This window comes from Meles meles, chromosome 15, assembly GCF_922984935.1.
Source record: "Meles meles chromosome 15, mMelMel3.1 paternal haplotype, whole genome shotgun sequence".
Classification (NCBI taxonomy): domain Eukaryota; kingdom Metazoa; phylum Chordata; class Mammalia; order Carnivora; family Mustelidae; genus Meles; species Meles meles.
The window spans coordinates 50,162,204-50,186,396 of NC_060080.1; the positions used below are offsets into that span (position 1 = coordinate 50,162,204).

Sequence of the window (24,193 nt, forward strand, 5' to 3'; positions counted from 1 at the left end):
CGCAAAATTGCAGAAGTGCTTAATAGTACAAGCGCCCTAGGAGCAGAGCAAACGGTATTTAAGCCTAAATTCTCATCAGTAGAGAAATGAATTATGGTGCATCTATACAATCTGGAACACTATGATAAGTAATGATTGACATGGACCTTAGATCCTATAGGATTATAGCGTTAGAAACAATCTAAGTGTCCCACAAATGAAACACCAAAATAATTTGGTGCATGGATTTGGTACATCCATACAATGGGCAGCTATGCTGCTCTTCAAAGAAATGCGGCCTCTGAGTGCTACCCAAGAAACTGGTGACATCATTTCTGTTTGGTGACTGGGGAACAAGGGTGAAGGGAGACTTATTTTTCATACTATACACCTCTGTGCCTTTTGAACTTTGTATAAAACATGTGTCGGTTTTACCTAATTGAAAAAAGAAGGGGGTGGGGTGCCTGGCTGGCAGTCGGTTAGGAGTGGGACTCTTGGTTTGGCTCAGGTTGTGATCTTGGAGCCTCGTGTGCATGCTGCCCCCTCCCCCCCCAGTGCTCACAGGGGGATCTGGTGAAGAGTCTCACTCTCTCCCTCTTCCTCTGCCCCACGCCCTCGTGCTCTCTCTCTCTCTTTCTCTCTCAAATAAACAAATCTTTTAAAAAAGAGGGCGGGGGTTCCTGGGTGGCTCAGTTGGTTAAGGGTCTGTCTGACTCTTGATTTCAGTTCAGGTCATGATCTCAGAGTCGTGTGATCAAGCCCCTTCCAGGCTCTGGGCTGGGAGTGGAACCTGGTTGGGATTCTGTCTCCCCCTCTGCCCAGCCCCTTGCTCTCATGAGTGCAGGCTCCCTCTGGGGAAAAAAAAAGGACAACAGTGAGGTAGATCTGTATCTGCTGTCATATGAAATAAGAAAGGTGAGTTTCAATATGATGTTATGCCATTTAAAAAGAGTAATATGCTTCTATATATGCAGGAAGAAATTGAGGAATATATACTACTCCTTAGCCTGGTTATCTTCAGAAGCTGGGGTTGGGAGGGGCCCCTAGCTGGCTCAGTCAGTGGAGCATGTGACTCTTGATCTTGGGGTCCTGAGTTCAAACCCCACATTGGGTGTGGAGCCTGCTTTAAAAAAAGAAGAAGAAATTGGGGTTGGGGAACTTTTACTATCTAGATCTGTAATGAATTTTTAAAATTTATTTCTATTTTTAAAAAAGATTTTATTTATTTATTTGACCGAGAGAGAGAGATCACAAGTAGGCAGAGAGGCATGCAGGGGTTGGGGAAGTAGGCTCCCTGCTGAGCAGAGAGCCCAATGTGGGGCTCAATCCCAGGACCCTGAGATCATGACCTGAGCCGAAGACAGAGGCTTAACCCACTGAGTCACCCAGGCACCCCATATAATGAATTTTCTTAACACCTAATATGTATCACATTTATAATTAGAAAAAGATACCACCTACATATATATTTAAATATGTACAATATGTACAAGATCAGTGTCCAAAAAAGGTAGCATCAATGAACAAAGAAAGAACTGATTCAAGAGACATTTCAGTGACAAAATTAAAAGGAATCAATGAAATTATATATGGGAATTCAGGAAGAAGTCAGCGTTATATAATGATTGAGATTAAGAGAATGAACCTTGGACTCAGACAAGCCTATTATAAAAACCCAGTTCCCCTATTTATTAGCTGTATAACCTTGAACTCAAGTTATTTAACTCTCTGAATGCTAGATTTCAGCCTTGTAAGATGGGATGAAGTAGGATCTACTTTAGAGGGCTCTTTCAAGGAAAAAAGCAAATCAAGAATGCAAAGCACCTAGGGGCGCCTGGGTGGTTCAGTTGGTTGAGCGACTGCCTTTGGCTCAGGTCATGATCCCGTAGTCCCGGATTGAGTCCTGCATGGGGCTCCCAGCTCCATGGGGAGTCCGCTTCTCCCTCTGACCTTCTCCCCTCTCATGTTCTCTTTCTCTCTCTCAAATAAATAAATAAAATCTTAAAAAAAAAAAAAAGAATGCAAAGCACCTAGTATCTAGAAAATAGTAGATGTTCAATAAGTAAATGACAACAACAATAACAAATGATTTTTTTTAAAAGATTTTATTTATTTATTTGACAGTGCACAAGCAGGAGGAGCGGTAGAGGGAGAGGGAGAAGTAGGCTCTCTGCTGAGCAGGGAGTCTGATGCAGTGCTCCATCTCAGGACCCCAGGATCATGACCTAAGCTGAAGGCAGACACTTAGACTGAACTACCAGGCACCCCTAATAAATGACCTGTGCATTTCTAGCTCAAGTATTTAGAGGGAGCGTGGTATGTTAAATAAGAAAGAGAACATAAGAGAAGCAAGTCAGTTAGTGTTGCCCAAGGTGAATTTGAAATGCCTGCAGGGATGCCCAGAGATGAAATACTGACTGGAGGATCCAGTGCAAAAGGTGTGAATGGGGGTGTCATGGGCATAGTAACAGAGGTGCCCCCAAAGGTATGGAGTAAGTGAGACATTCCAGAATGAGCAAACAGATGAAGAGGAAAGGACCAGGTCTGAGTGAGTAGCTGTCCTGGACAGGCAGGCAGACCGGCCAGGCAGGGTTAAGAAGAGGAAGTCAAGAGAGAGGTAAGAAAGACACTCAAGATCAGAGAGTATCAGGAGACCAAGGGTGTGATCCGCTGTGTACTGTCCTGCAGAGGGCAGGCTGAGCTCCTAGAAGACGGTCTAGCAAGGTGTGAAGGCAATAGTGCTGTACCATCAGGAGTCAAAGTGCGGGATCACCTGTAGTTAGTGTTTGTCAAACACATTATAGCTTATCACCCGGTTTCATATCCCTGCTTTCCCTTGGTCCTCTCCGTAGGGGAGATAGTATTGTTCCCTCATGAAGAAACTGAGGCTCAGAGAGGTTCAATGATTTGGCCAAAGTGGCATAGTTAGGGAGTGGCAGAGCCAGCCTCCAACAGAGGCTTCCTGACACCAGGCCCAGTGGTGTTTCCTCAACATCCTGATGCCCAGCAGAGAGGAAGTAGCCACACCAAGTAGCCACTGGCTTCATTATTTTGCTCTGTTTAGAGTGGAAGAGGTGTAAGCATGTTTGTAGGCAAAAAGGAAGAACTTTATTCTCTTCAGTTCTTAACCTTATTTTTAAATACAATTTCCTTTGAAATAATTGGGAACATGCAGAAGAGTTGCAGGAAGAATACAAAGAACTCTCTTGCTTCCTAAAATCAGATGCTGTGATTGTTCACATTTACTATCCCCCACAGTTACTATTACGGTTATTCCTTTTCTGATCCATCTGAGACAAAGTTGCAGACATGATGCCATTTCGCCCCTAAATATATCACATCGTGTATTTCCTCAAAACAAGTACTCTGGGGGCACCTGGGTGGTTCAGTGGGTTAAAGCCTCTGCCTTCGGCTCACGTCCCAGGGTCCTGGGATCAGTCCCGCATCGGGCTCTCTGCTCCGCAGGGAGCCTGCTTCCCTTCCTCTCTCTCTGCCTGCCTCTCTGCCTACTTGTGATCTCTGTCTGTCAAATAAATAAATAAAATCTTAAAAAAAAAAAAAAAAAAAACAAGTACTCTGTCCTATAACCTTTGTGCAACCTTTTCAATCAGGATATTAACACTGATAGAGCATGACCGTCCAACCCACAGACCCCATTCAAGTTTCACCAGCTGCCCAATGTCTACTTTTCCTTTCAAGCCCAGGATCCAAATCCAGAATTATGCAGTACATTCCCTTGTCATGTCTCTTTGATCTGCTTTAATCTGGAACATTTGCTCACCCTTTCCCTATCTTTCATAACCTTGACAGTTTTAGGAAGTACAAACCTTTGTGGGCACCTGGCTGGCTCAATCCATAAAGCCTGCAACTCCCAATCTTGGGGCTGGAAGTTTGAGACCCACACTGGGTGTAGAGATTACTTAAAAATAAAATCTTTAGGGGCGCCTGGGTGGCTCAGTGGGTTAAAGCCTCTGCCTTCGGCTCAGGTCATGATCCCAGGGTTCTGGGATCGAGCCCCGCATCGGGCTCTCTGCTCTGCGGACAGCCTGCTTCCTCCTCTCTCTCTCTCTGCCTGCCTCTCTGCCTACTTGTGATTTCTCTCTGTCAAATAAATAAATAAAATCTTTAAAAAAATAAATAAATAAATAAAAAATAAAATCTTAAAAAAAAAAAAAGTACAGAGAATACAGGCCTTTGATTCCCTAGGATGTTCCTCAACCTGGATACATCTGGTGTTTGCTCGTGTCCTGACTCATAATTGTTGGTGGGAGTGCTCTCCAAAAAAGACTCCGCTGTGTTCTTCTCAGTGTGTCCCATCAGAAAGCACCACTGATGTTCTAACCTTGATCACCTGGTCAAGGTGGTGTCTGCTAGTTTTCCCCACTGGAGGGTCACCATTTTCACTTTTGTAACTAATGAGCTATTTTCTGGGGAAATACTTTGAAAATACTCTGATATCCTGTTCCCCATCAAACGCCCACCCATCAGGCTTAGTATCCATTGATGACTACTGTATGAATCAGCAGTACTGTAATAATTGGCCATGGAATCTTTCTACTTCCATTATCCCAACTACATGCATTAGTGGGCATTGCTACCGTGAAGAGATTTCATCTTGCATTCCTTTACGTGTGTAGTTATTTATATCATTACGGTTTCCTATTTCTGTCAATGAGTGGTAGTCCATTACTACCATTATTTATCTTGATGCTGAAATACGTCCCAGCTTTGGTCAGGGGGCATTTCCTTAAGATGATTTCTGTGTCCTTTTGACATGTCTCCATCATGCTTTGAGTGCTTTTTTTAGCTCCCAGCACTAAAAAATGTTTTGGGCTCCTCTTGTACTTTCCTTTGATAAGGGGTGGGAACCAAGAGAGGCCAGGAAGTAGCAACCTGTAGGTGAGGTTACACAGAGGGTACACCAGTCACACAACAGTACCATGCTGATGAGGACTTCTCTGCTGACACAGCTACCCGCCCCTCATGGACTGCAGGTGCAACGATCATATCATGAACTCTCCCTGGGTCTTGTTTTCACTCTTTCAAGATTCAAAGTCCAGTTGGGAGCATTCCAATCGGTTGGCTTAGGCCAAGTGCTTACACCTGGGCTGTGAAGAAGCGGGAGAGAAGATGAATGACCTTCTCCAGCTGCCGTAAAGAGGGTCGAGCCTCAGCCTACCAATATCGTCCACAGTAGGGGATCCGCAGAAATAGGAAAATGGTTTGAACACCGGGTGACCAGCAACTCCTCCAAATATCTACTTCAGAGCTGGAGAGACAGAGATACCTACATAAGCAAAGGAAAAAGTTGGAAAGATTGTGCAGCAAACCAGTAACATGCTGATAAATTTTTAACAAACGCTCCCTAGGGAAAAGAAAAAAAAACCCAGCCCTGATTTTTGTGTTCACCTGTTTCTGTTGTGTAACTGCTCCCACCACGCCCAATTTCAAACATGATGTGATGGAACATGGGAACTTAGCAATAGCTCAGTGTTACGTAGCATTTCCACTCGATACTATCAATGCAAATCACCTCAAGAGATAATAGGAAAACACAGTGAAATAATTAGGAAGTGATGAGTTTTATCGCCTTTGCTTTAATATAATTTATTTCATTGTTTTTAGGTTCAATCTTTAATTAAAGCTGTGCTTTTAACACCTGGGATGCACAATTCTGAAATATTCAGCAGTTGTCTCTCAGGAGCCCGTGTGGGGCTTCAGTACACCATGGCACCAAATGTCTCAGTGTTTTTCTTTGATGGTAGAGAAGGCATGCCTTTGTTCTTATTTTTTTTACCTTATATTATATTTAAGTGGTACAATTAGGAGTGTTCTTTTAAAACTGTTTTGTCTTCAAAAAGGAATTTAATCTTAAAAATAAATAAATCCACAGAACTGCTGACCCTGGTTTCTCCACTCTGTCATGAACGGTGTCCGCTGGCTTCCCTGACCCTAGTCGAAACTTCCTCCAACTGGTTTATGCAAAAGGCTGCCAGATTGTAATCTGTAAAATACGACTCTTCTTCGCTGTGCCGCTTCTTTTGCAAAATCTTCTGTCACGTGGAGTCCAAATTCTCAGGCAGGATTTGAGCTCTGTCTCCTTTCCAAACGCCTTCCATCCTTCCACCTTTTGTCAGGGGCTTCCAAACCCTTCCCCAGAGCCTGTGAGCACAGCTGAGGACCTGGGGAGAGGACAATGGTTGAGGCTCCAGACCTGCTTCCATCACAGCCGTTGATTCTATTTCACATATTCCAGGTAAGAGTTCATTTGGAAAAACAAAACACCGCATTCTGCTGCTAAAAAACAAACAAAAAACAAAACAAAAACCCCCAGTGTTTGAAATGAACCCTTTTAGTCCACCAGCTACTCACCCCAGTCGGGTGCTCTGAAATCTGCATGTTTCCTTGAGGCATTTCCTGTGTTCATTTACTTCACTGATAGTTGACTGGGTACTTCCTGTGTGCCAGACACTGGGCATAAAGCAGTGGGCAAGACAGACTGTTCCTCCCTGGGGAGCTTACAGTTAAGAGAAGTGACAATAGATATTTGAAGAACTAAATAACAATTCCAGGAGGCCTGGCTGGCTCAGTCAGTGGAGCATGTGACTCTTCATCTTGGGGTCTTGGGGTCCTGAGTTTGAGCTCTGTGTTGGGGGTAGAGTTTACCAGGAAGGAAGAACCAATGCCTTTCCCCTTCTTCCTCCTCACCCATCCTTTGAAGTTTATCTCAGAGCTCAGAGGCCACAGATTTTTTTTTTTTTTTTTTTTTTTTTTTTTTGGTGCAAATGATGATTTTATTAAAGCAAGGGAACAGGACCCTGGGGAGAAAAAGCTGCTTCCAGAGTCCACATATTTTATAAAATTTTTTGATCTGCCTTTCCTACAGACCAGAAGAACTCCCTTCTCCATGTGATTTTTGTATGTCAATGCTGTTTGCTGTTCTTCCTGTCCAGCATCCATTCCCTCACCGTCTGGTGGTCATACAGGAACAGTTTTTAGGAAACTACCTCTCCCTTCCCTCCTCTCCCAGCTCAGTAGGTTCCAGCTGGTCTTCAGGAATGGCCAACTGACCCAGGTCTGGTTGACTGGCACAGAGAATCCCCCCCCCCCCCAGCATAGTGACTGGTTCAGGTCAGGCCACCCCTCTGGTTACAAAGGTTGGATAAAAGATCCCAAATGGCCCATAGTAAATCCAAGACATGTATAGGAGGTTCAGGAAGCAGATGCTGTCTTTTCCCTTGAAAAAATATAGACCCGGAATTTTTGGCAATGATGTTGTGCTGTGGAGGGTGAAGCCAAACTGGAGCCAAGTAGAACTAGAGGAAGGGAAAAGAAGGAATTCTCGTGACACGGAATGCCTGGGTCAAGCCACCTCTAGCCTGACCTTGGGACATTTTAGTTCCTTAAGACAATTAATTTCCCCTTTGCTGAAGTAATTTAAGTCAGGTTGTGTAGACCACTGAGCAATTTGCCGTAGCAGAGCAATTGTAACGTCTCTAAAGCTAAAGGCAAGTATTTCTCTGGCTCCAGCCCATCTGCTAGGAAGGAGCTTCACTACTGTCTCTCAAGTTCTCTCCAGGAAGTTCTGGAGTCCCCAGAAGACTCCCCAGTGTGGCCAGCAAGCTAATACTCTGCCATTTCCTTCTCTCTTACTAGGCTTTGTGGAGGTGAGGAGAGCCCCCTTTTCTTCACAAACTGAGTGGTAATCTTGGCCATCCAGCAGCCGCTGAAAAATAGTCAATACTGAGGTCAATGATCAACTCACCCTCTTAAGGCGCTTAAGGTCTGGGTCCAGGGAGCTGAGGTCACCTGTGCCCCTATTCAAAGACACAAGGCGCTGCACCTGCGTCTTTATCTTCATAGGTCCACTTACGGGACACTTGTTTAAGCCCGCGCTATGCTGGGCATTTTACACCCATTCTCGTATGTAATCCTCATAGCAACCTGAGGGAAGGAGATAATCACTATATTCCCCGTTGAACCGGTGAGAAAAACCGAAGCTCAGAAAGTTCAGTGATTGGGTCGAGGCTCCAAGATTAGTGACAGAACCGGATTACAAAACGTGCTTAAGCCCTGCCCCACCAATTGGGTGGATGTGCACGCAGCCTTGCATGGGGAACTTAAAGCGGGAGGGGGTTGAAGAAGGGACATTTGGAATTGCAGGAAGTTCAGATGATCACTTCGGAAGCTGCTTAGGGGCGCAACTGGGCGCGGTCCCAGGGCCCTGCCAGAACCGCAGTGTGCCACGCGGCTATTCCTGCGGCCAAGGGATTTTCCGCGCGCAGGGAGTGCGGCTTGCCAGGTGGGGGCGGCTGCTGGGCGGGGCTTCCCTGGGCCCGCCCCTTGCCCAGGTGAGGCGCCGGAGCCTGGGGCGCAACCGGATGGTGCGCCCCCGCAGTACTCGAGAGGTGTAGGGTGCCTGGCTGTCGGGTTATCGGGCCAGGCCTGCTTGGCGCCCCAGGACTGGCCAGGCCGGCCGGGCCTCTGGCGGGGGTGGAGAAGGAGGGTGCCGCGCCCTGCCCTGCCCAGGTGTCGTCTCCGGGGGCGGAGTTTGGGAACCGGGCTGCGGGAGCTTCCCGGCCGGACGGGCGAGCGGGCGTCGAGGGACAGCGGCGGAAGAGAACAGGCACAGCCAGGCGGCTCTGGGAACGCACCGAGTAGGTAAAGGCGCGGGGCCATCAGCATGTTCTCGCGAAACCACCGGAGCCGGGTCACCGTGGCCAGGGGCTCCGCCCTGGAGATGGAGTTCAAACGCGGCCGCTTCCGACTCAGCCTCTTCAGCGACCCGCCGGAGGTGAGACCCACGTCCCTGCCTTCCTTTCCCTTCCCCGGCTCCCGAAGCCCTGCCTGCCTGGGCTCCTCGCCCCAACCCGCGCGCGCGCCGAGGGGCGGAGATGCAGCGGTGCAGGTATAAACCCGTTGTTGTTGTGAGGCGCGGACCGTCTGAAAGTTCATCGGACCCCTCTCAGAAAGGTCAGACACTCTGACCAGTTGGGATGACTTGCCTCTACCTGGAAAAACTCCGGGTTGGCTTCAGTGTAAGGGTCCGCAGGCTCGATTCCCAAAATATGCCTGGACACGGCCTCTCCCGGGCATCCAACACCCCCGCCCCCCGCCCCGGCAAAGGGTGGTGGGCAGGTAGGCGGGCCCTAGACCTCTCGGACTCCGCGGCGGCGCCCACTTCTTCCCCGGCCTCCAGCCCCATCTCACAACCTGTCTCAGCCGCCTGGGACAACCTTCATCATCAACTGGGCTCCTAGGCCACGTCTGACCACTTCGTTGAAGCCCTCCCCAGCTGCTCCTCTGTGCCCCTGAAGGGCTGGGGGAGAGAGAGAGAGAGAGAGAAAGTGAGTGAGTGAGTGTGTGTGTGTGTGTGTGTGTGTGTGTGTGTGTATGTTTAGGGGGATATCCCTTTTAACGATTTGGGTTATTTACCACACCAAAATTTTGTAATCCCACCTCTAATCTGACAGGTCCTCCCCCGGCCCACAGCTCTACCCCTCGACCGGGTCCGAGCCCTACCTGTTACTCCTGGTAGAGACTCGGGAGTTGCTGAAAGGTCTGGGACTTGAGAGGGCGAGTAGCGACAGCAAAGAGGCTGTCCCTGAGGTCAGCTCTCCTACCCTGCTGGGCCTGGAAAGGGTTAAGTGAGGGGGCCTCCCTCCCGCCCCCTCTCTCTCCCGGCCGGGATTCCAGGCCTGGCTTCTGCCCTTTCCCCCCTAGCCTGCCCAGAACAAAGACCCTTTCACATCCATGTCCCGTGTCCCAGGCCTTTTCTGACTCAGAAGCTAGAGGACCTGGGGAAGAGGGGCTCAGTCGGGTCTCTTACCAGCAACCCCGTGCGGGGCCAGCGTGGGGGAGGGAGAGGCGAGGAGGAGGGGCCTGTGGGCTGGGGCCGCCCCCGGGACAAATCGGGCCTACGGGGCCTGGGCCGAGGAGCCGGGGCGGAGTCGCAGAGCCCGCCGGCCGCCGAGGGGAGTGTGACTCCGTGGGCCCGGGTTGGGGTGGGGGGGGAGGTGGCAGAGTTGCAGCTGGCTGGGAATCGGGGCTGGTTTCCTGTCTGGAAGGGAAGGGGCCCGCAGAGGGGAGCGGGGGCAGCAGCAGACAGGCACACCCCAGCCTTTCTCCCTCCCACACCTCCCTTCTGCTGGAAAAGCGAGGTAATTGTGAGCCCAGGGTGGGGCGGGCTGGATCAAGGCCCCAAGTTGGAAGAGGTGGCTCTGGGGGTTGGGCTGCGTTTACCCCTTTGTCCCGCTCCCTGGGCTCACTCTCCCCACAAGTCCTCAGCTCCATCCTCTTCTTTCTGAGAGTGAGAACCCCCCTCTGAAAGCTGCAACCTCCGGCCAAACCCCACAACTCCGTAAAACCTGCCTGAGGCGGCCCCGCCCTGCCCCCTTCCAGCTGTGCCTGCCCCTCACGCCCTCCCGGCACACAGATTCTCTGTCCACTCGGCCAGGGATGTGGGCGGGGGCTGGGGAGGGGCCAGAGTCAGAATGAAAGGGCCTTTTTCTTCCACAGCTGGGAGAACAGCTGCCACCAAAGCAAGACTGGACACTCTGTGCCTATAGCCCCCTCTGCAGCTGGCCTCCTTTCCTGGGACCCTGCTCATTCTCACCTCGCTTTCCTTCCCTCCCATGCCTGGCTCCCACCAGGGCCCTGGAACAGTGGTAGGCAAGGAAGGTTTGTCCCAGCAGCCCGAGGGGTGTGACAGGAGCACAGAGGGACAGGGGCAGCCTCTGCCCTCCGCCCACTCTTTCAAGACCAGGGGAGCAGCGGGAGGAGGAATTGTGGAGCAGCGCGGAGCCTGCCCAGCACCCCCCCTCTGGAGGGGTCCACAGGGGAAGGGGCACTGGGGGCACAGAGATGCAGGACAGATTGCACATCCTGGAGGACCTGAATATGCTCTACATTCGGCAGATGGCGCTCAGCTTGGAGGTAACGCACCGCCCGCAGGACTCCTCTGTGTGCAACCCAGCCTGGGTTTGTGCCCTGCGGGTCCCTGCAGGGGCTGAGGAGGGAGGGGGGCACTGCTCCAAGTGGGGAGAGGGACAGGTGGTTCTGCGTGCCTTGCTTGTTAAGTGCCAACCAGCATTATGTTGGCAAAAGCTCTGGGGGTGGGGGTGGATGTGTGTTTTGGGCCCCAGGGGTCCTTTTAGGTGTGGGAAGAAGAGAAGACTTCAGGGTAAGAGAGGTTTGCAGGAAGGATGTGGCCTTGCTGAAGAAGGGAAGGCGACTCTGACAGGATGTAAGGATCTGATGGCCTTGGAGGTGGCAGGGAGCTGTTTATTCATTTATTTATTCTTAAACACTTTTATTGAACACTGCCTATATGCCGAGCTCCTTGTTGACCATGGGATACCTCAGTGAACCATTCAACTGGGAAAACACAGTAAACATGTAAACACAGAAATCATCCCCCCAGTGACATGATGATAAAAACAGGGGTGTAACACCCATCAGGTGGGGAAGGCAGCATTCAGCATGGAGGTCAGAGCAGGCCTCTGTGATGAGATCATGAACTGAGACCAGAAAGATATGAAGATATGTGGAGACTAGAGGAAGGGCTTTCCAGCTGGAGGGCATAGCAAGGGCAGAGGCTCTTAGATGAGGTTGTGCTCCAGTTCCAGTGTGGCTGGAACATAGGAGTTGGGGCTGAGATCATGGACAGACCCCAGAGTAAGGCCTTACATAATGCCTTTTACTCTAGGTGGGATGTTGGTTCACCCAAGGGTTTTAATCAGGGGAACGACTCATCTAATGTTTTGTTTTGTTTTTTAAGATTTTTATTTATTTGATAGAGATCACAAGTAGGCAGAGAGGCAGGCAGAGAGAGGAAGGGAAGCAGGCTCCCCACTGAGCAGAGAGCCCGATGTGGGGCTCGATTCCAGGACCCTGAGATCATGACCTGAGCCGAAGGCAGAGGCTTTAACCCACTGAGCCACCCAAGCGCCCTTCATCTAATGTTTTAAAATAAGGGCTTCTGTGGTGAATAGGCTAGGCAGGCATGGAGGGAGGGAGAGAGGAGTGTTGACAAGAGAGGAAGCAGAAGACCACCAGATAGGAAGTTGTATGGCTTTAGGGGAGTGAACCTGGTGGTGTGCTTGGAAGTGCTCATGGTAGAGACAGAGAAGGGGGTGGATTTCAGATGACGGTGGTAGATCTGATGGGGCTTATTGGTGGATGGGCCTTGAGAACTGAACACGGATGGATTTGCCTCATGGCAAAGAGGGAACTCTGGGATGATTCCCAGGTGTGCCCAAGCTGGGTGGTGTGGCCATTTACTGAGATAGGGGAGGTAAAGGAGGCTGTGGAAGTGACCACCTGGACAAGGCGAGAGTTTGCTGCTGAGGAAGGTCAGAGGAGGGACTGTAAAAAGTCCAGATGAGGAGTGGAAATTTATTGCCAATGTTGCCCCTCTGCCCTGGCACCCACGCCCTGGACCATAGCAGACACTGCTGGTCAGTTACGGCACTCTTGACCAGCAAGCCCAGACGTGGACTTTTGATTTTTCTCAGCATGTCCCTGGCACAAATTGTGCAGGTTGTTTCCCTTACAAGGGCACCAGCCAGAGGCAGGAGTCCCAGCCTGGTTTAGGGCTACATCAGGAGGGGACACCTTTATCTAACTTGTTTGCCTAGAGAGGGTTACCTTTTTCTAATATGCAAAAAGGGACTCTGCTACTACCTATTGTCCTGTAGTAGCACAGGAGGTGAAACCTATTCCTCTACGCTGTCCGCATTACTAGTTACATGTGGCTACTTGGATGTATAATTTAGTTAATTAAAGTGAAATAAACAATTTCTTGTGGTTGCTCTAGCCATTCCAAGATGGCTGTGGAACATTTCCATCACTGCCGGAGATATTGAACAGAGCTGGTCTAGGTATTTAAATGTTTAAATTCAGCATCTTCTCTACTCCCCTGTACAACACCCCCTTCCCCATGTAATTTTTCTTCATGGGAGGCCTGTCTGAGTTCTGGAACAGAGGATGGGGCTCAGGTTTCACTTTGATCACCTCTCCTACCTCCACTAGGGTACAGGCTGAGGATGCTGTGTTCCTTCTCCATCAAACTCAGCAGTCCCCCCTCCGCCCCAGTCCCCACTCAAGAAAGAGAGATCCATTGATATTTCAGAGATTGGCCAGAGAGGTAGTCATGGCAGGGTAAATCCAAGAACTTTCTGGAGGAAGCAACTTAAACTGCAAGTAAAGGGAAGATGGGAGTGAGAGAAAGGTCATTCTTAAATATGTGCTTGTCCAAAGTAGTGATTAGACTTTCTCACTTAATTCTCAAACAGTACTGTGAAGGAGGTGGGGCACTCCCCAGTTTACAGTCTCCAGAGGCTAAGTTCTCACAGCTAGTCAAATTCCCAAGCCAGGATTTGGATTTAGCCCCAGTGGAGATTCTGAAGGGAACAGAGGTGATGAGAAGCAGAGCAGTAAGTCAGGGACTGAAAAGAACAGGAGGGAGGGACAGGAAAAGACATCCACGAGGGCCTAATGTGTGCTGGACTTCTGCCCATGACTCATCCTCCTTCAGCCCCTTGGGCCTTGACCCAAGTCGTGCTGACATCCAACTCTGGGCTCTTTCCCAGGAGAGTAGTGAAAACACTGCCTACATCATGAGACAGGGGTGTGTGTGGGTGGGGAGGGGGGACAAGAAGCTATCCCTGGGGTGGCAAGATGGGGACAAAGCATAGGGATCTAGAAACAGTGCCAGGATTCTTGAGATGCTCTGCCCAAAGGGTGGGAGCCAGAATTTCTGGGGCCCTGTCCTCCCTGAAGCTGTGGGAGAGTGGGTCTGGGGCCAGAGTGGGGTGGGAGGTGGTAGCAGAGGTGTTGGGCTCATTCAGGCTGAGCCCAGAGACTTTTCCACGGCTCCAGTTTTTTCCAGTTTACACACTGTCCTCCCTCCCCTGTGCTTCTGGGCAAGGGGTCACCTTGGAGGGCGACCGCAAAGCAGGAGGAGCCTCTGGGCCTCCCGCAGCTATAGCGGCACCAAGGCCAAAACCCTATCCAGGGCGATGGGGGAGCTCCGGGAGCAATGCTGCACACAACTGTGTCTCAGTGTTATGCTGCCCGGAGCCTAGCCCCGCCAGGCGCAGGGAGGAACCGCCTGCGCCCGGGAGCCCCTCAACCCGCTCTCGCGGCAGTTGGGAGCTGATGTCACCAGCGCCCTGAGCGCCACGGCAGGCGGGCGGGGGCACTTGCAACTCCCCAGACCCAGCGCGCCGCCAGCACTGGTGTCTCAAGCGCAATGAACAGGGCTAGGGAAGGATCCGTGAGTGCTGGGGCCCGGGTGAAGAGACTAGCTGGGAGAGGGCTTGAGCATGCTTCTCCGTCCCCTCCCTCTCCCTTCTCTCATCCTTTCCTGGTGTTTGTGGCCGAAGATGGGAGCAGAATGGGATGGGGATTGGCAAGCAGGAAAGCTTAGCAGAGGTGGGACCCTGGTGCAGACAGACATAGAGGGGCTGAGGGAGTGGGGCCGCAGGAGCTGTGTAGTCTGGGAGGGCTTCCTGGTGGAGGGGGCATTGGGACCTGGTTGGCCTACTTCTGAAAGGTCAGGAAGAGAAACTGTGGGAGAGGGGTGATGAAAGTTAGGCCCAGCCTAGTGGTGGCCCAGGAGATAAATTGTGAAGGAAGAGTGTGCAGAGAGGCTGGACAAAGCTTTTGAAAGTAGGAATTTAGGGTGTTCTGGTCTTGGAGACTTGAATGCCAGAGACACAGGGGACAGAATCAAGTGCACAGTGTGAGAGCTGATGTGAGGGTAAAGACAGGTTTTGGGTGATCACATTCACCCCCCTCTTCCTACCTGGTGCCTTCCCTGGGCTTCCTCTCAAACTAAGCTCACACTGTCATGCAGTTAGGCTTCCCCCTCCTTTCTGAAGCGTTCCCCATCACCTCAGCCAGAAGCAAACAGGGGCTGTTTCCCGCTAGTGTGTTTATGCCATGACATGGCACTTACGGGGCAGCCATTAGCGTCTGCATCTCTCACTGCCCAGCTGGACTTTAAATGTGGGCCCTCGGACAGCATAGGGATGCTCCAGGATTTTTGGGTGAACGCTACTTCTGCCAAAGTAGCATTTAAAGAAAGCGTCCTCACGATTAATCCACACTATGCGCTAGGCACTGTGCTAAATGCTTTACATTCCTGGCTTACTGAATCCTCACAGCCCTAGCTTGTGCGACTACTTCCAACCTCATTTTATAGATGGAGAAACCAAGTTTTAGGGAGGTGGAGTAAATTTTAAGTAAGTTTCTTCCCAGCTTCTCAAGACTGGCAGGACTGACTCAGACCCAGATTTGTTTTATGTCAAACTGGTGCTCTCGCCCTTTGCTCTCTGCCAAGACCTCCAGGGCTCTTTCTGAGTGAATGTTCCTGAGAATCCTGTTGCCTGTCTCAGTGCCTAAACACCACCCCCCATCCTTATTCACAGACTGTTTTGCCCCTCACTCCTGATCTCCTGCCCCACCTGTCTCCCCATCCCCAGTCCATGCCTCTCTCTTCAACTTCCCAAGCTGAGAGGTCCAGCAGGTGGCAGAGCCCCTAATCTGGAGGGTGAACAGGATTCTGTGAAGTATGGGTGAATGCTGTAGGGGGTATGCTCCTGCACAGATCCCTTGCCAACTAGATGTTCCCCATCCCTTGAGTCTTCGGGGTAACCTTGGAGGGTCTTTACTATCTTGTCCATTTTCTTTAGTTGGTGGTTCTTGGCCCTGGCTACACCTCAGAACCATTTGGGGAATTTTCAAAAAAACACACCCACTAAATTCTTAGAGATTCTTATTCTGCAAGTCTGAAGTAGAGCCTGGTAGTGTGTGTGTGTGTGGTGTGCGTGTGCGTGTGCACGTGCACACGCGTGCATGCCTATGTTTAACTGAAAGGATTTAATTTTTTTTAAAGGTAACACAAGGGGTGCCTGAGTGGCTGAATTGGTTAACTGTCTGACTCTTGATTCTGGCTCAGGTCATGATCTCAGGGTAATGAGATCAAACCCCACATCGGGCTCCCGACTGGGTGTGAGCCTGCTGAGATTCTCTCTCCATCTCCAAGAAAAAACAAAAAAAAGGTAACACAATTTCCAATAGCACAGAAGTAAAGAAGGATGTATTTTAAAGTAGTATAAATCTGTTTTCCATTCCTGGCACCCAGGCCTACAGTGTCTGTTTTATGCATATATATATATGAAGTGAGAAGAGAGTATCACAGCATGCTACCACTTTATAACATATATATATATATGTTATAAATAACACATATATGTTATTTATATATATATATAGATATCTATATCTATATATCTATATATATAGATTTATAGATATATAGATATAGATATATATAGATAGATATCTATATCTATCTATATATATCTATATATATAGATTTATAGATAGATATATAGATAGATATAGATAGATATCTATATCTATATCTATATATATATAGATATCTATATATATATATCTATAGATATAGATATCTATATCTATATCTATCTATCTATATATATAGATAGATAGATAGATATAGATATAGATATCTATATATATATAAATAACATATATATGTGTTATCTATATCTATCTATATATCTATATATCTATATCTATCTATCTATCTATCTATATATATATTTGGGGGGGTGAGAGAGAAAGAGAACCTGTGCAAGCACAAGCAGGAGGAAGGAGAGGGAGAATCCCAAAGCAGACTCCTCGCTGAGCACAGAGCCTGACCCAGGGTTCAGTCTCAGAAAACTGAGATCATGACCTGAGCCAGAATCAAGAGTCAGATGCTTTTAACCAACTGAGCCCCCCGGCGCCCCATCACTTCATACATTTTGAAGATTATTTTATATCTGCATATATATGTCTACCTAAATCTTTGATATCTGTAGTATTCCATATTCCACAGGAATGCTGTGACTTATTTAACCAATGTCTGAGTGAAGGACTTTTTTTTTTTTTTTTTTTGAGATTTTATTTATTTGACAGAGAGAAACACAGTGAGATAGGGAACACAAGCAGGGGCAGTGGGAGAGCGAGAAGCAGGCTTCCTGCTGAGCAGGGAGCCCAAAGTGGGGCTCGATCCCAGGACTCTGGGATCATGACCTGAACCGGAGGCAGAAGCTTCAGGGACTGAGCCAGCCAGGTGCTCCGGAGAGAAGGACTTTTAATCTTGGTGTTTTAAAACAATGTTGCAATGAATGTGGCTTTGCTTGCATGTGTAACTATATTTGTAGGATAAACTCCTAGATATTGAATAGCTGGATCAGAGGATATGTGAATTTCTAGTTTTCATAGATTTTTCCAAATTGTACTCAAAACAAGCCAGTGGAATTTATGCTCCTACCATCAAATGCATAAGGACATCTGTATTTTTACAAAGCTTCTCTGGTTATTATTGGGCAGGTGAGGCTGAGTTGCCTGAAATATGTTTCTTAGTTTCTTCTGGAGCACATCTTGCTTGGGGAATGGAGCGTGCTTCAGCCTGTCCCCAACTGACATTTCCGTCTCATCCTTTCCCCCACTCTGTCTAGGACACAGAGTTGCAGAGAAAGCTAGACCATGAGATCCGGATGAGGGAAGGGGCCTGCAAGCTGCTGGCAGCCTGCTCCCAGAGAGAGCAGGCTCTGGAGGCCACCAAGAGCCTGCTGGTGTGCAACAGCCGCATCCTGAGCTACATGGGCGAGCTGCAGCGGCGGAAGGAGGCGCAGGTGCTGAGGAAGACTGGCCGGCGGTGAGCACAGGGTAGTGACCCAGGGTGTGTGTGTTCGGGGTGTAGGTCACCCTGAGGATGACATCCCCACGAAGCCTTGTCAGAGCCTGGGAGACCCCTTGGTGTTTTCTCACCACAATGTGCCGCCCAAAGGTGCACTGATGAATAGCTCAGGCTGGGCGCAGGAAAGCCGTGTATCTGGTGAAAGGCTGGCGGGCTGAGGGCTGAGAATGTAAATGTGCTCCTTGGCTAAGCGCTGCTGGTGGTCTGAGGGGGCGGGCTGGGTGGTTTCTGGAAAGCTAACTTCCCGGAAGTCAGTTCACCAGGTGGCCAGCTGACCACAGACTGACAACAGCGTACCTGAGGTTCACCAGCAAGAGCACTGCTTGAGAAAGGGAATAATAAAACAGTGTTTAAGGGAACGCCTCCCTGTTCATATAAATTAGATGGTGTATTTTAAAAGGGGTTGGCTTCCGGAAGTGAAACGCCAGCTGCACCGACAGTTCGCGCTGCCGGTCTGGCAAAGCTGCAGCCAGATGGCTGGGGTGATGCTCGGCTACAACTAAATGTTGGAGAAAATACCTGACAAGTTTATCGTTCTGAAAACTGGCCACTTGGGTAAACTGATCATTTAGAAAACTGGCTGCTGGCAAAATAAGCCTGCTTGACCCCACAAGGCTGAGTGGGGAGAAAGTGCCAGCCGCTCACTGGCGTGACACCCATCCCAGCTCTGCCTTGAAGGCTGCCACAAGAAGGGGTTGCCAGGAGCCCTCCAGAGCCCGTCCATGAAGTCCTCAGGTGAAGGCAGATAACCAGCTCTGTGGCTTCTCCACAAAGCTAACGGGCAAGCAGACGGGGTGGGGAGGGCAGGTCCTAATATGAATTCGAGGTCTCCTGAGAGGCAGCCCTCAACAGGCTCTGCCCTGCCCAAGTCCCACCTGGCCTAGGCAGTGTGGGGTGAGGTACACCCCAGATCTCTGACAGCTAAAGGCTTTGCCCTCATTCAGTGGTACATCGTTTAGCTTAAGGCCTTACTAAGTTGCTAATGACATTAGTGACCCTCTGAACTGGGTGGCTAAACTGGCTTTACACCTGAGGAGAGACACATGCTCAGAGAGTGCTGCTGATGAGTGGGGTGGGGGGAGAAAGGCCAGGTGTCTGGGTCGCTGCACTGGGGGCTGAGGAACTTGGGGTACTGGGAAGGCTCAGCCTACCTAGGGATGGTAGAGGAGAAATCAAAGCTGAGGGGGAGGGAAGAGAGAGGTTTGTGGCAAATGGGACACAGATGTTCTTTACTTCTGTTCTTGATTTTCCAACCACCCCAGTACTGTCCTATATCGAAGAAGTGATAAGATGTAAAGCACAGCCTCCCCTATTGTTAAAAAGAAAGCCTGCAAACTCCTCCAGGTCTGGGGTTTCGTGGAGATGAGCCCTTGAAAAGGAGTCTCTCTGCAGGCACCTATTCCCTCAAGCCTCACTTGTGCCTGGCAGGGGTCTGGGGGAGATAGTCAGAGAGGGTGCTTGGAGGGGGAGGAGCCTGGAGCTTGTACTGCCTGTGAGCTAATGTGCCTCTGGTGTCCCCAGGCCCAGTGAACCCCTGGGTTCAAGTGACAGCTTGAACAGTCCCTCAGCCCTGCCCTGTCAGTCTGGCTGGGAACCCAGGGCGGGGTGGGGGGGGGTAGGTCCTGGGCTGGAGGCATCCTAGAGCCCTTGAGAACCAGAATGGGGTTGGGGGGTAGGTCCTGGGCTGGAGGCATCCTAGAGCCCTTGAGAACCAGAATGGGGTTGGGGGGAGAGTAATGCCTAGAGGCCAGCCAGGATGCTGTGATTTGCCCACAGGCCTTCTGATAGTGGGCCACCTGCTGAGCGCTCCCCTTGCCGAGGGCGTGTCTGCATCTCCGGTAAGAAACACAGCTCTTCTCCACCACTGCCCCCCCTACCCCGGCCCCCCAGCTGCTGGCGTTCCTTGCCCAACCACATGATCTCTTGCCCTGTCTCAACATCCCTTCTGCTCCTCTGCCCCTCAGACCTCCGGATTCCACTCATGTGGAAGGACACAGAATATTTCAAGAACAAAGGCGGTAAGTTCCACACATGCTGGGACAAACTGAGGGGAGTGACCTGAGGTTGGAGGCTCTCATGGGACACTGTGCTTACTAGTTTGGGCCTCTGTCCCCAGACCTGCACCGCTGGGCTGTGTTCCTGCTGCTGCAGCTAGGGGAACACATCCAGGACACAGAGATGATCCTGGTGGACAGGACCCTCACAGACATCTCCTTTCAGAACAACGTGCTCTTGTGAGTGCCTTGTCCCTGGGGGCTCCCTCCTTTCTCCAGTCTCCTCCAGTCCTTGGATGGAGCTGCAGGGGAGGAAGGAAGATGGGCCTTACCTGGACAGCTGTCCTGTACTCGCACCACATCATCCTCCACCCCGCCGAGCCCCTCATGCCTCCCTGAACTTCCCCAGGACCAGCCTTCTCTCTTCCGCCCACCCTCCTATAGCACCGAGGCAGGGCCAGATTTTGAACTGCGACTGGAGCTGTACGGAGCCTGCTTGGAAGAGGAGGGGGCCCTGGCTGGAGCCCCCAAGAGGCTTGCCACCAAACTCAGCAGCTCCCTAGGCCGCTCCTCTGGGAGGCGTGTCCGGGCGTCACTGGAGAGTGCATCGGGTTCGGGGAGCAGTCCCATTCTGCTCCCCACCCCGGCTGTGGGGTAAGGCCCTACATGCCCCCACTGCCCTCAGCTGCATATATCCTGGCCTCGGGTGGCCTCTGAGCTGTGTCGAGCATGAAAACCTATTTTGTGCCACTGCCACAGCGTGTAGACCTACATGAATGAGTGGCGGCCACTTGGCTGGGAGGCACCCTGGCCTGTGCCCTGGAGCCAGGCCCAAGTCAGCCAAGAGGACCAGTAGGAATGTGGGTAGAGCTAAGTTTGGGGGGCTTGAATTTTTTGCAGCAGCAAATGCATATTATGTGGATAGGACAGAGTGCCCTGCTTGGAGCGAAGTAGCCTGGGTCCCGCGGGGTTGCCTGCTGATGCCTGGATGCACCCAGAGACGCTGGGTCTCTGAGCAGCAGTTGGAGAAGCTCTAGGGCAGTGACTTTGCTGCCTTTGGAGACAGACAGGAGGTCAAATTCCAGCTCTACCACCCACCAGCTGTAAATTATGGGCAAATTTCTTAACTTCTCTAAGCCTCAGGCTCTCTCATCTATTCACGAAACAATGCCACCAACCTCCCAAGGCTGTCGTGGGAACACAGTGGGATAACATACCTAAAGCACAGGATGTGGCACTTAGCAGGAGCTCGGGAAATGTCCTTACCCCTGTGGGGGAGGCCAGCTAGTTTTCCTGCAGTCTAGGATGCCCGGCGCCAGGCTGAGGCCCACTTTTCTGTTGTGCAGTGGTCCTCGTTACCACCTCTTGGCTCACACCACGCTCACCTTGGCGGCAGTGCAGGATGGGTTCCGCACACATGACCTCACCCTCGCTAGCCATGGTGAGTCTGTTGTGGAGGGAGGAGACGCTGGACAGTGAGAAGAGGGGCTGTGGGATGGTCCCTTTCGTTCACCACCCTTACCCTAAACTTCCTATCCCCCAGAGGACAACCCCGCCTGGCTTCCCCTCTATGGTAGCGTGTGTTGCCGCCTGGTGGCTCAGCCTCTCTGCATGACTCAGCCTACCGCCAGTGGTACCCTCAGGGTGCAGGTGAGGGGCCCTGAGGCAGAGAAGGGAACCTGGAGAAGGCAAAGGACAGCTGGATCATCTAGGCACCGAAGGACTATTCAAAAATCAAGATCTGGGTGGAGGAAGGAGGGTTATGGCAAGAAGACAGGAGGATCAGACACGAGGGTGGACAGAAAGGAAGAGACTCTCAGTGGGGGAATGGGAAGAAGGGTGTTGGGGGTGTGATTCCCCTAGGAAACCTTGAGTCATTTGTGCAGCAAGCTGGGGAGCTGCAGGACTGGGCGCGAGTGCATGGAGTCCTGAAAGGCACAAGCCTCTTCTGTTACCGGCAACCCGAAGACGCAGACACTGGGGAAGAGCCGTTGTTTACTATTGCCATCAACAAGGTGATGGGTCCCTTGGTGGTGAAGCTACCAGGTGCCAGGGCCTAGGAGCGTCTCCTTCAGGTCCCAGGAGGGTGGGTGCAGAGAGATGGAAGTCAGGCCTGCTGTTCCTAACAGCACCGCACCCAGCTTCAGAGCCAGGAATGTTCCCACTGGTGTCACTGGAAAAGGCTCTTCTACTCACTAGCGTTAGCCCCTGTCAAGTCCCACAGGGTCCCATGGCCAGTTTAGGATTTTCATTCTCTTTCCGCCTTTTCTCTCAAATTCCATTCTGCATCTTCTTCCCCCTTTCCTGACTTTGTCTCCCAACCCAAGTCCAATGACCCCTCTTCATTTCCAAGCCCTTTTGCTAGCTTTCCTGACGACTTTTATGAAAGTACTGAGGGATATTAGGCCTCAGCATTCCTGCTCGCCTCCATACCTCCCTCAATCCCGTCTCTGTCTGCTCCTCTTTCCTGAATGAGGATGCTCTGTCTCATCCCCAGTCCTTTCCTGCTGTTCCTTCCTGCTCTGCTCAATAGGAGGCAGATGAGAGACCCAACCAGCTCTTCCTTCTAAGGCAGGGATGAGCAAGCCTGCCTGGTATCTGTGACCGCTGACTTCTGTGACCAAGGTGAAGGTGGAAGCAGACCCCTTCCTTCTCCTGCAGGAGACTCGAGTCCGAGCAGGGGAGCCGGACCAGGCTGCAGGCCGGCCCTTGACCCTGAGCATCAGTAACCGGTATGGGGAGGACGAGGTGACACACACCCTTCAGACAGAGAGCCGAGGAGCCCTGCATAGCTGGATGGAGGCTTTGTGGCAGCTTTTCTTTGACATGAGTAAGAGGAGGGGGCTGGTTTGAGCCTTTGGGAGGGATGGGGTTTATTTTTATCAAAGGGCTCTATTTCCAGAAAGCGTGGAAGGGAATGTAGTGGGGGAGGAGAAGGCCTGGCCCTCTCAGTCTTCCTCCTCCCACCCTAGTCATTGCTCTCCATTCAGGCCAGTGGAAGCAGTGCTGTGATGAAGTCATGAAGATTGAAACCCCTGCTCCCCGGAAACCACCCCAAGTACTGGCCAAGCAGGGGTCCTTGTACCATGAGATGGGTGAGTGAAAGTACACTCCGGGAACCTGACGGCAAATGGGGTTGGGGGCTTCAAGGCAGCCCAGATAATGGGAACAGAGAAAGCAACAGGCTGAGGCAGAGCTCTGGGGACCCAAGGCCCTCTTGGTCCTGTTATATTTGTTTCTCTTCTCCGGCTCTTCTTAGAGCCATCTCCACCAAAGTTCCAAACCAACCCCCAAAGAGCCGGATTCATTTCATGGATTTCTTTCCTAATTTCTTCTTCTCTGTTTCCCTTTCTGCATGCGGATTCCTGTCTCTTCCTCTGACCCTTCACTTGCTTGGCACTGCTTTCATTTTCCTCCTCTTTTCTTGATTTTTTTTTTCACCCACTTCTGCCCACCCCGTCATCTCCATCCCCCCTGCACCCTGTATCCCATAGTCTTATCAGAGCCCATGGCTCCAGGGGGCCCAGGTGAGGGGCTTCTCCTGCAGGATAACACAATCTCAGCTGAGATCCGGGCTTTGCTTTCCTCCTATTACAGTGACAGGTGATGGTCAGGGCTGGGTAGGCCTGGGGCCTAAGTTCTGACTGGCCCCCTCCCCTCAACCCCTTCCTGGTGTCACAGCTATTGAGCCGCTGGATGACATCGCAGCGGTGACAGACATCCTGGCCCAGAGGGAGGGCACAAGGCTGGAGACACCCCCACCCTGGCTAGCAATGTTTACAGAACAGCCTGCCCTGCCTAACCCCTGCTCACCTGCCTCAGTGGCCCCAGCCCCAGCTCGGACCCACCCCATGCCCTGGGGGCGACCCCGAACATTCTCCCTGGATGCTGTTCCCCCAGATCACTCCCCCGGGGCTTCCCGCTCCGTTGCCCCTCTACCCCAGCAGCGATCCCCACGGTCCAGAGGCCTCTTCAGCAAAGGCCCACCCCGCACTTGGCTCCAGTCGCCAGTGTGAGAGAGAAAGGTGCTGGCCGAAGGATCTGGCCAGAGGAAGAGACAACCTACAAGCAGCTGGGCTCCAGGTGCGGCACTGTCGGCAGCAGGTTGGCCAGCTTGGCCTCCCCTTCCTCTGCTGGACTTGAGGGTAGGCTGGGGAGCAGGAGCAGAAGCCCCTCCTCAGCTGTGCTTGCCAAGGTGTTCAAGGGCTCCTTCCTGGGACTGCCTCGGACCCCCCAAACCCTTCCTGGGAGAAAACTGGAACCAATCCTGCCCTACCTCCCTGCACTAACCAGCTTTGAGGATGGCACTGAAGAGCCTTGGGAGGGAGTGCACCTCCCTGTGACTCTCACATCAACCATTAAAGTTATTTAACGGCAGCCCTCACCTGGTTCTTGAGGACAGGTTGCCTCTCCGCTTGGTCTGGAACTGCCCCTCCCCTCA

The 24,193-nt window shown here is 51.2% G+C and overlaps 1 protein-coding gene across 4 annotated transcripts; it reads left to right on the top strand.

Annotated features, from left to right (window-relative positions):
• The first annotated feature begins 8,328 nt into the window (after positions 1–8,328).
• RTKN (rhotekin) lies at positions 8,329–24,141 on the top strand. Of its 4 annotated transcripts, none has more exons than XM_045978816.1 (13): positions 8,808–10,139; positions 10,498–10,914; positions 17,517–17,716; positions 19,535–19,596; positions 19,723–19,776; positions 19,875–19,992; positions 20,197–20,406; positions 21,099–21,193; positions 21,296–21,402; positions 21,639–21,767; positions 22,414–22,582; positions 22,743–22,847; positions 23,434–24,141. In XM_045978816.1, exons 2-13 carry the CDS (start codon positions 10,843–10,845, stop codon positions 23,766–23,768), a joined length of 1,656 nt encoding a protein of 551 aa, XP_045834772.1. In that variant the 5' UTR covers positions 8,808–10,139; positions 10,498–10,842; the 3' UTR covers positions 23,769–24,141. The 4 variants fall into 4 exon arrangements, with proteins under 4 accessions (XP_045834771.1, XP_045834773.1, XP_045834772.1 ...); XM_045978818.1 differs by having other exon boundaries at positions 10,632–10,914; XM_045978815.1 differs by lacking the exons at positions 8,808–10,139; positions 10,498–10,914 and adding an exon at positions 8,329–8,773.
• Positions 24,142–24,193: the final 52 nt, after the last annotated feature.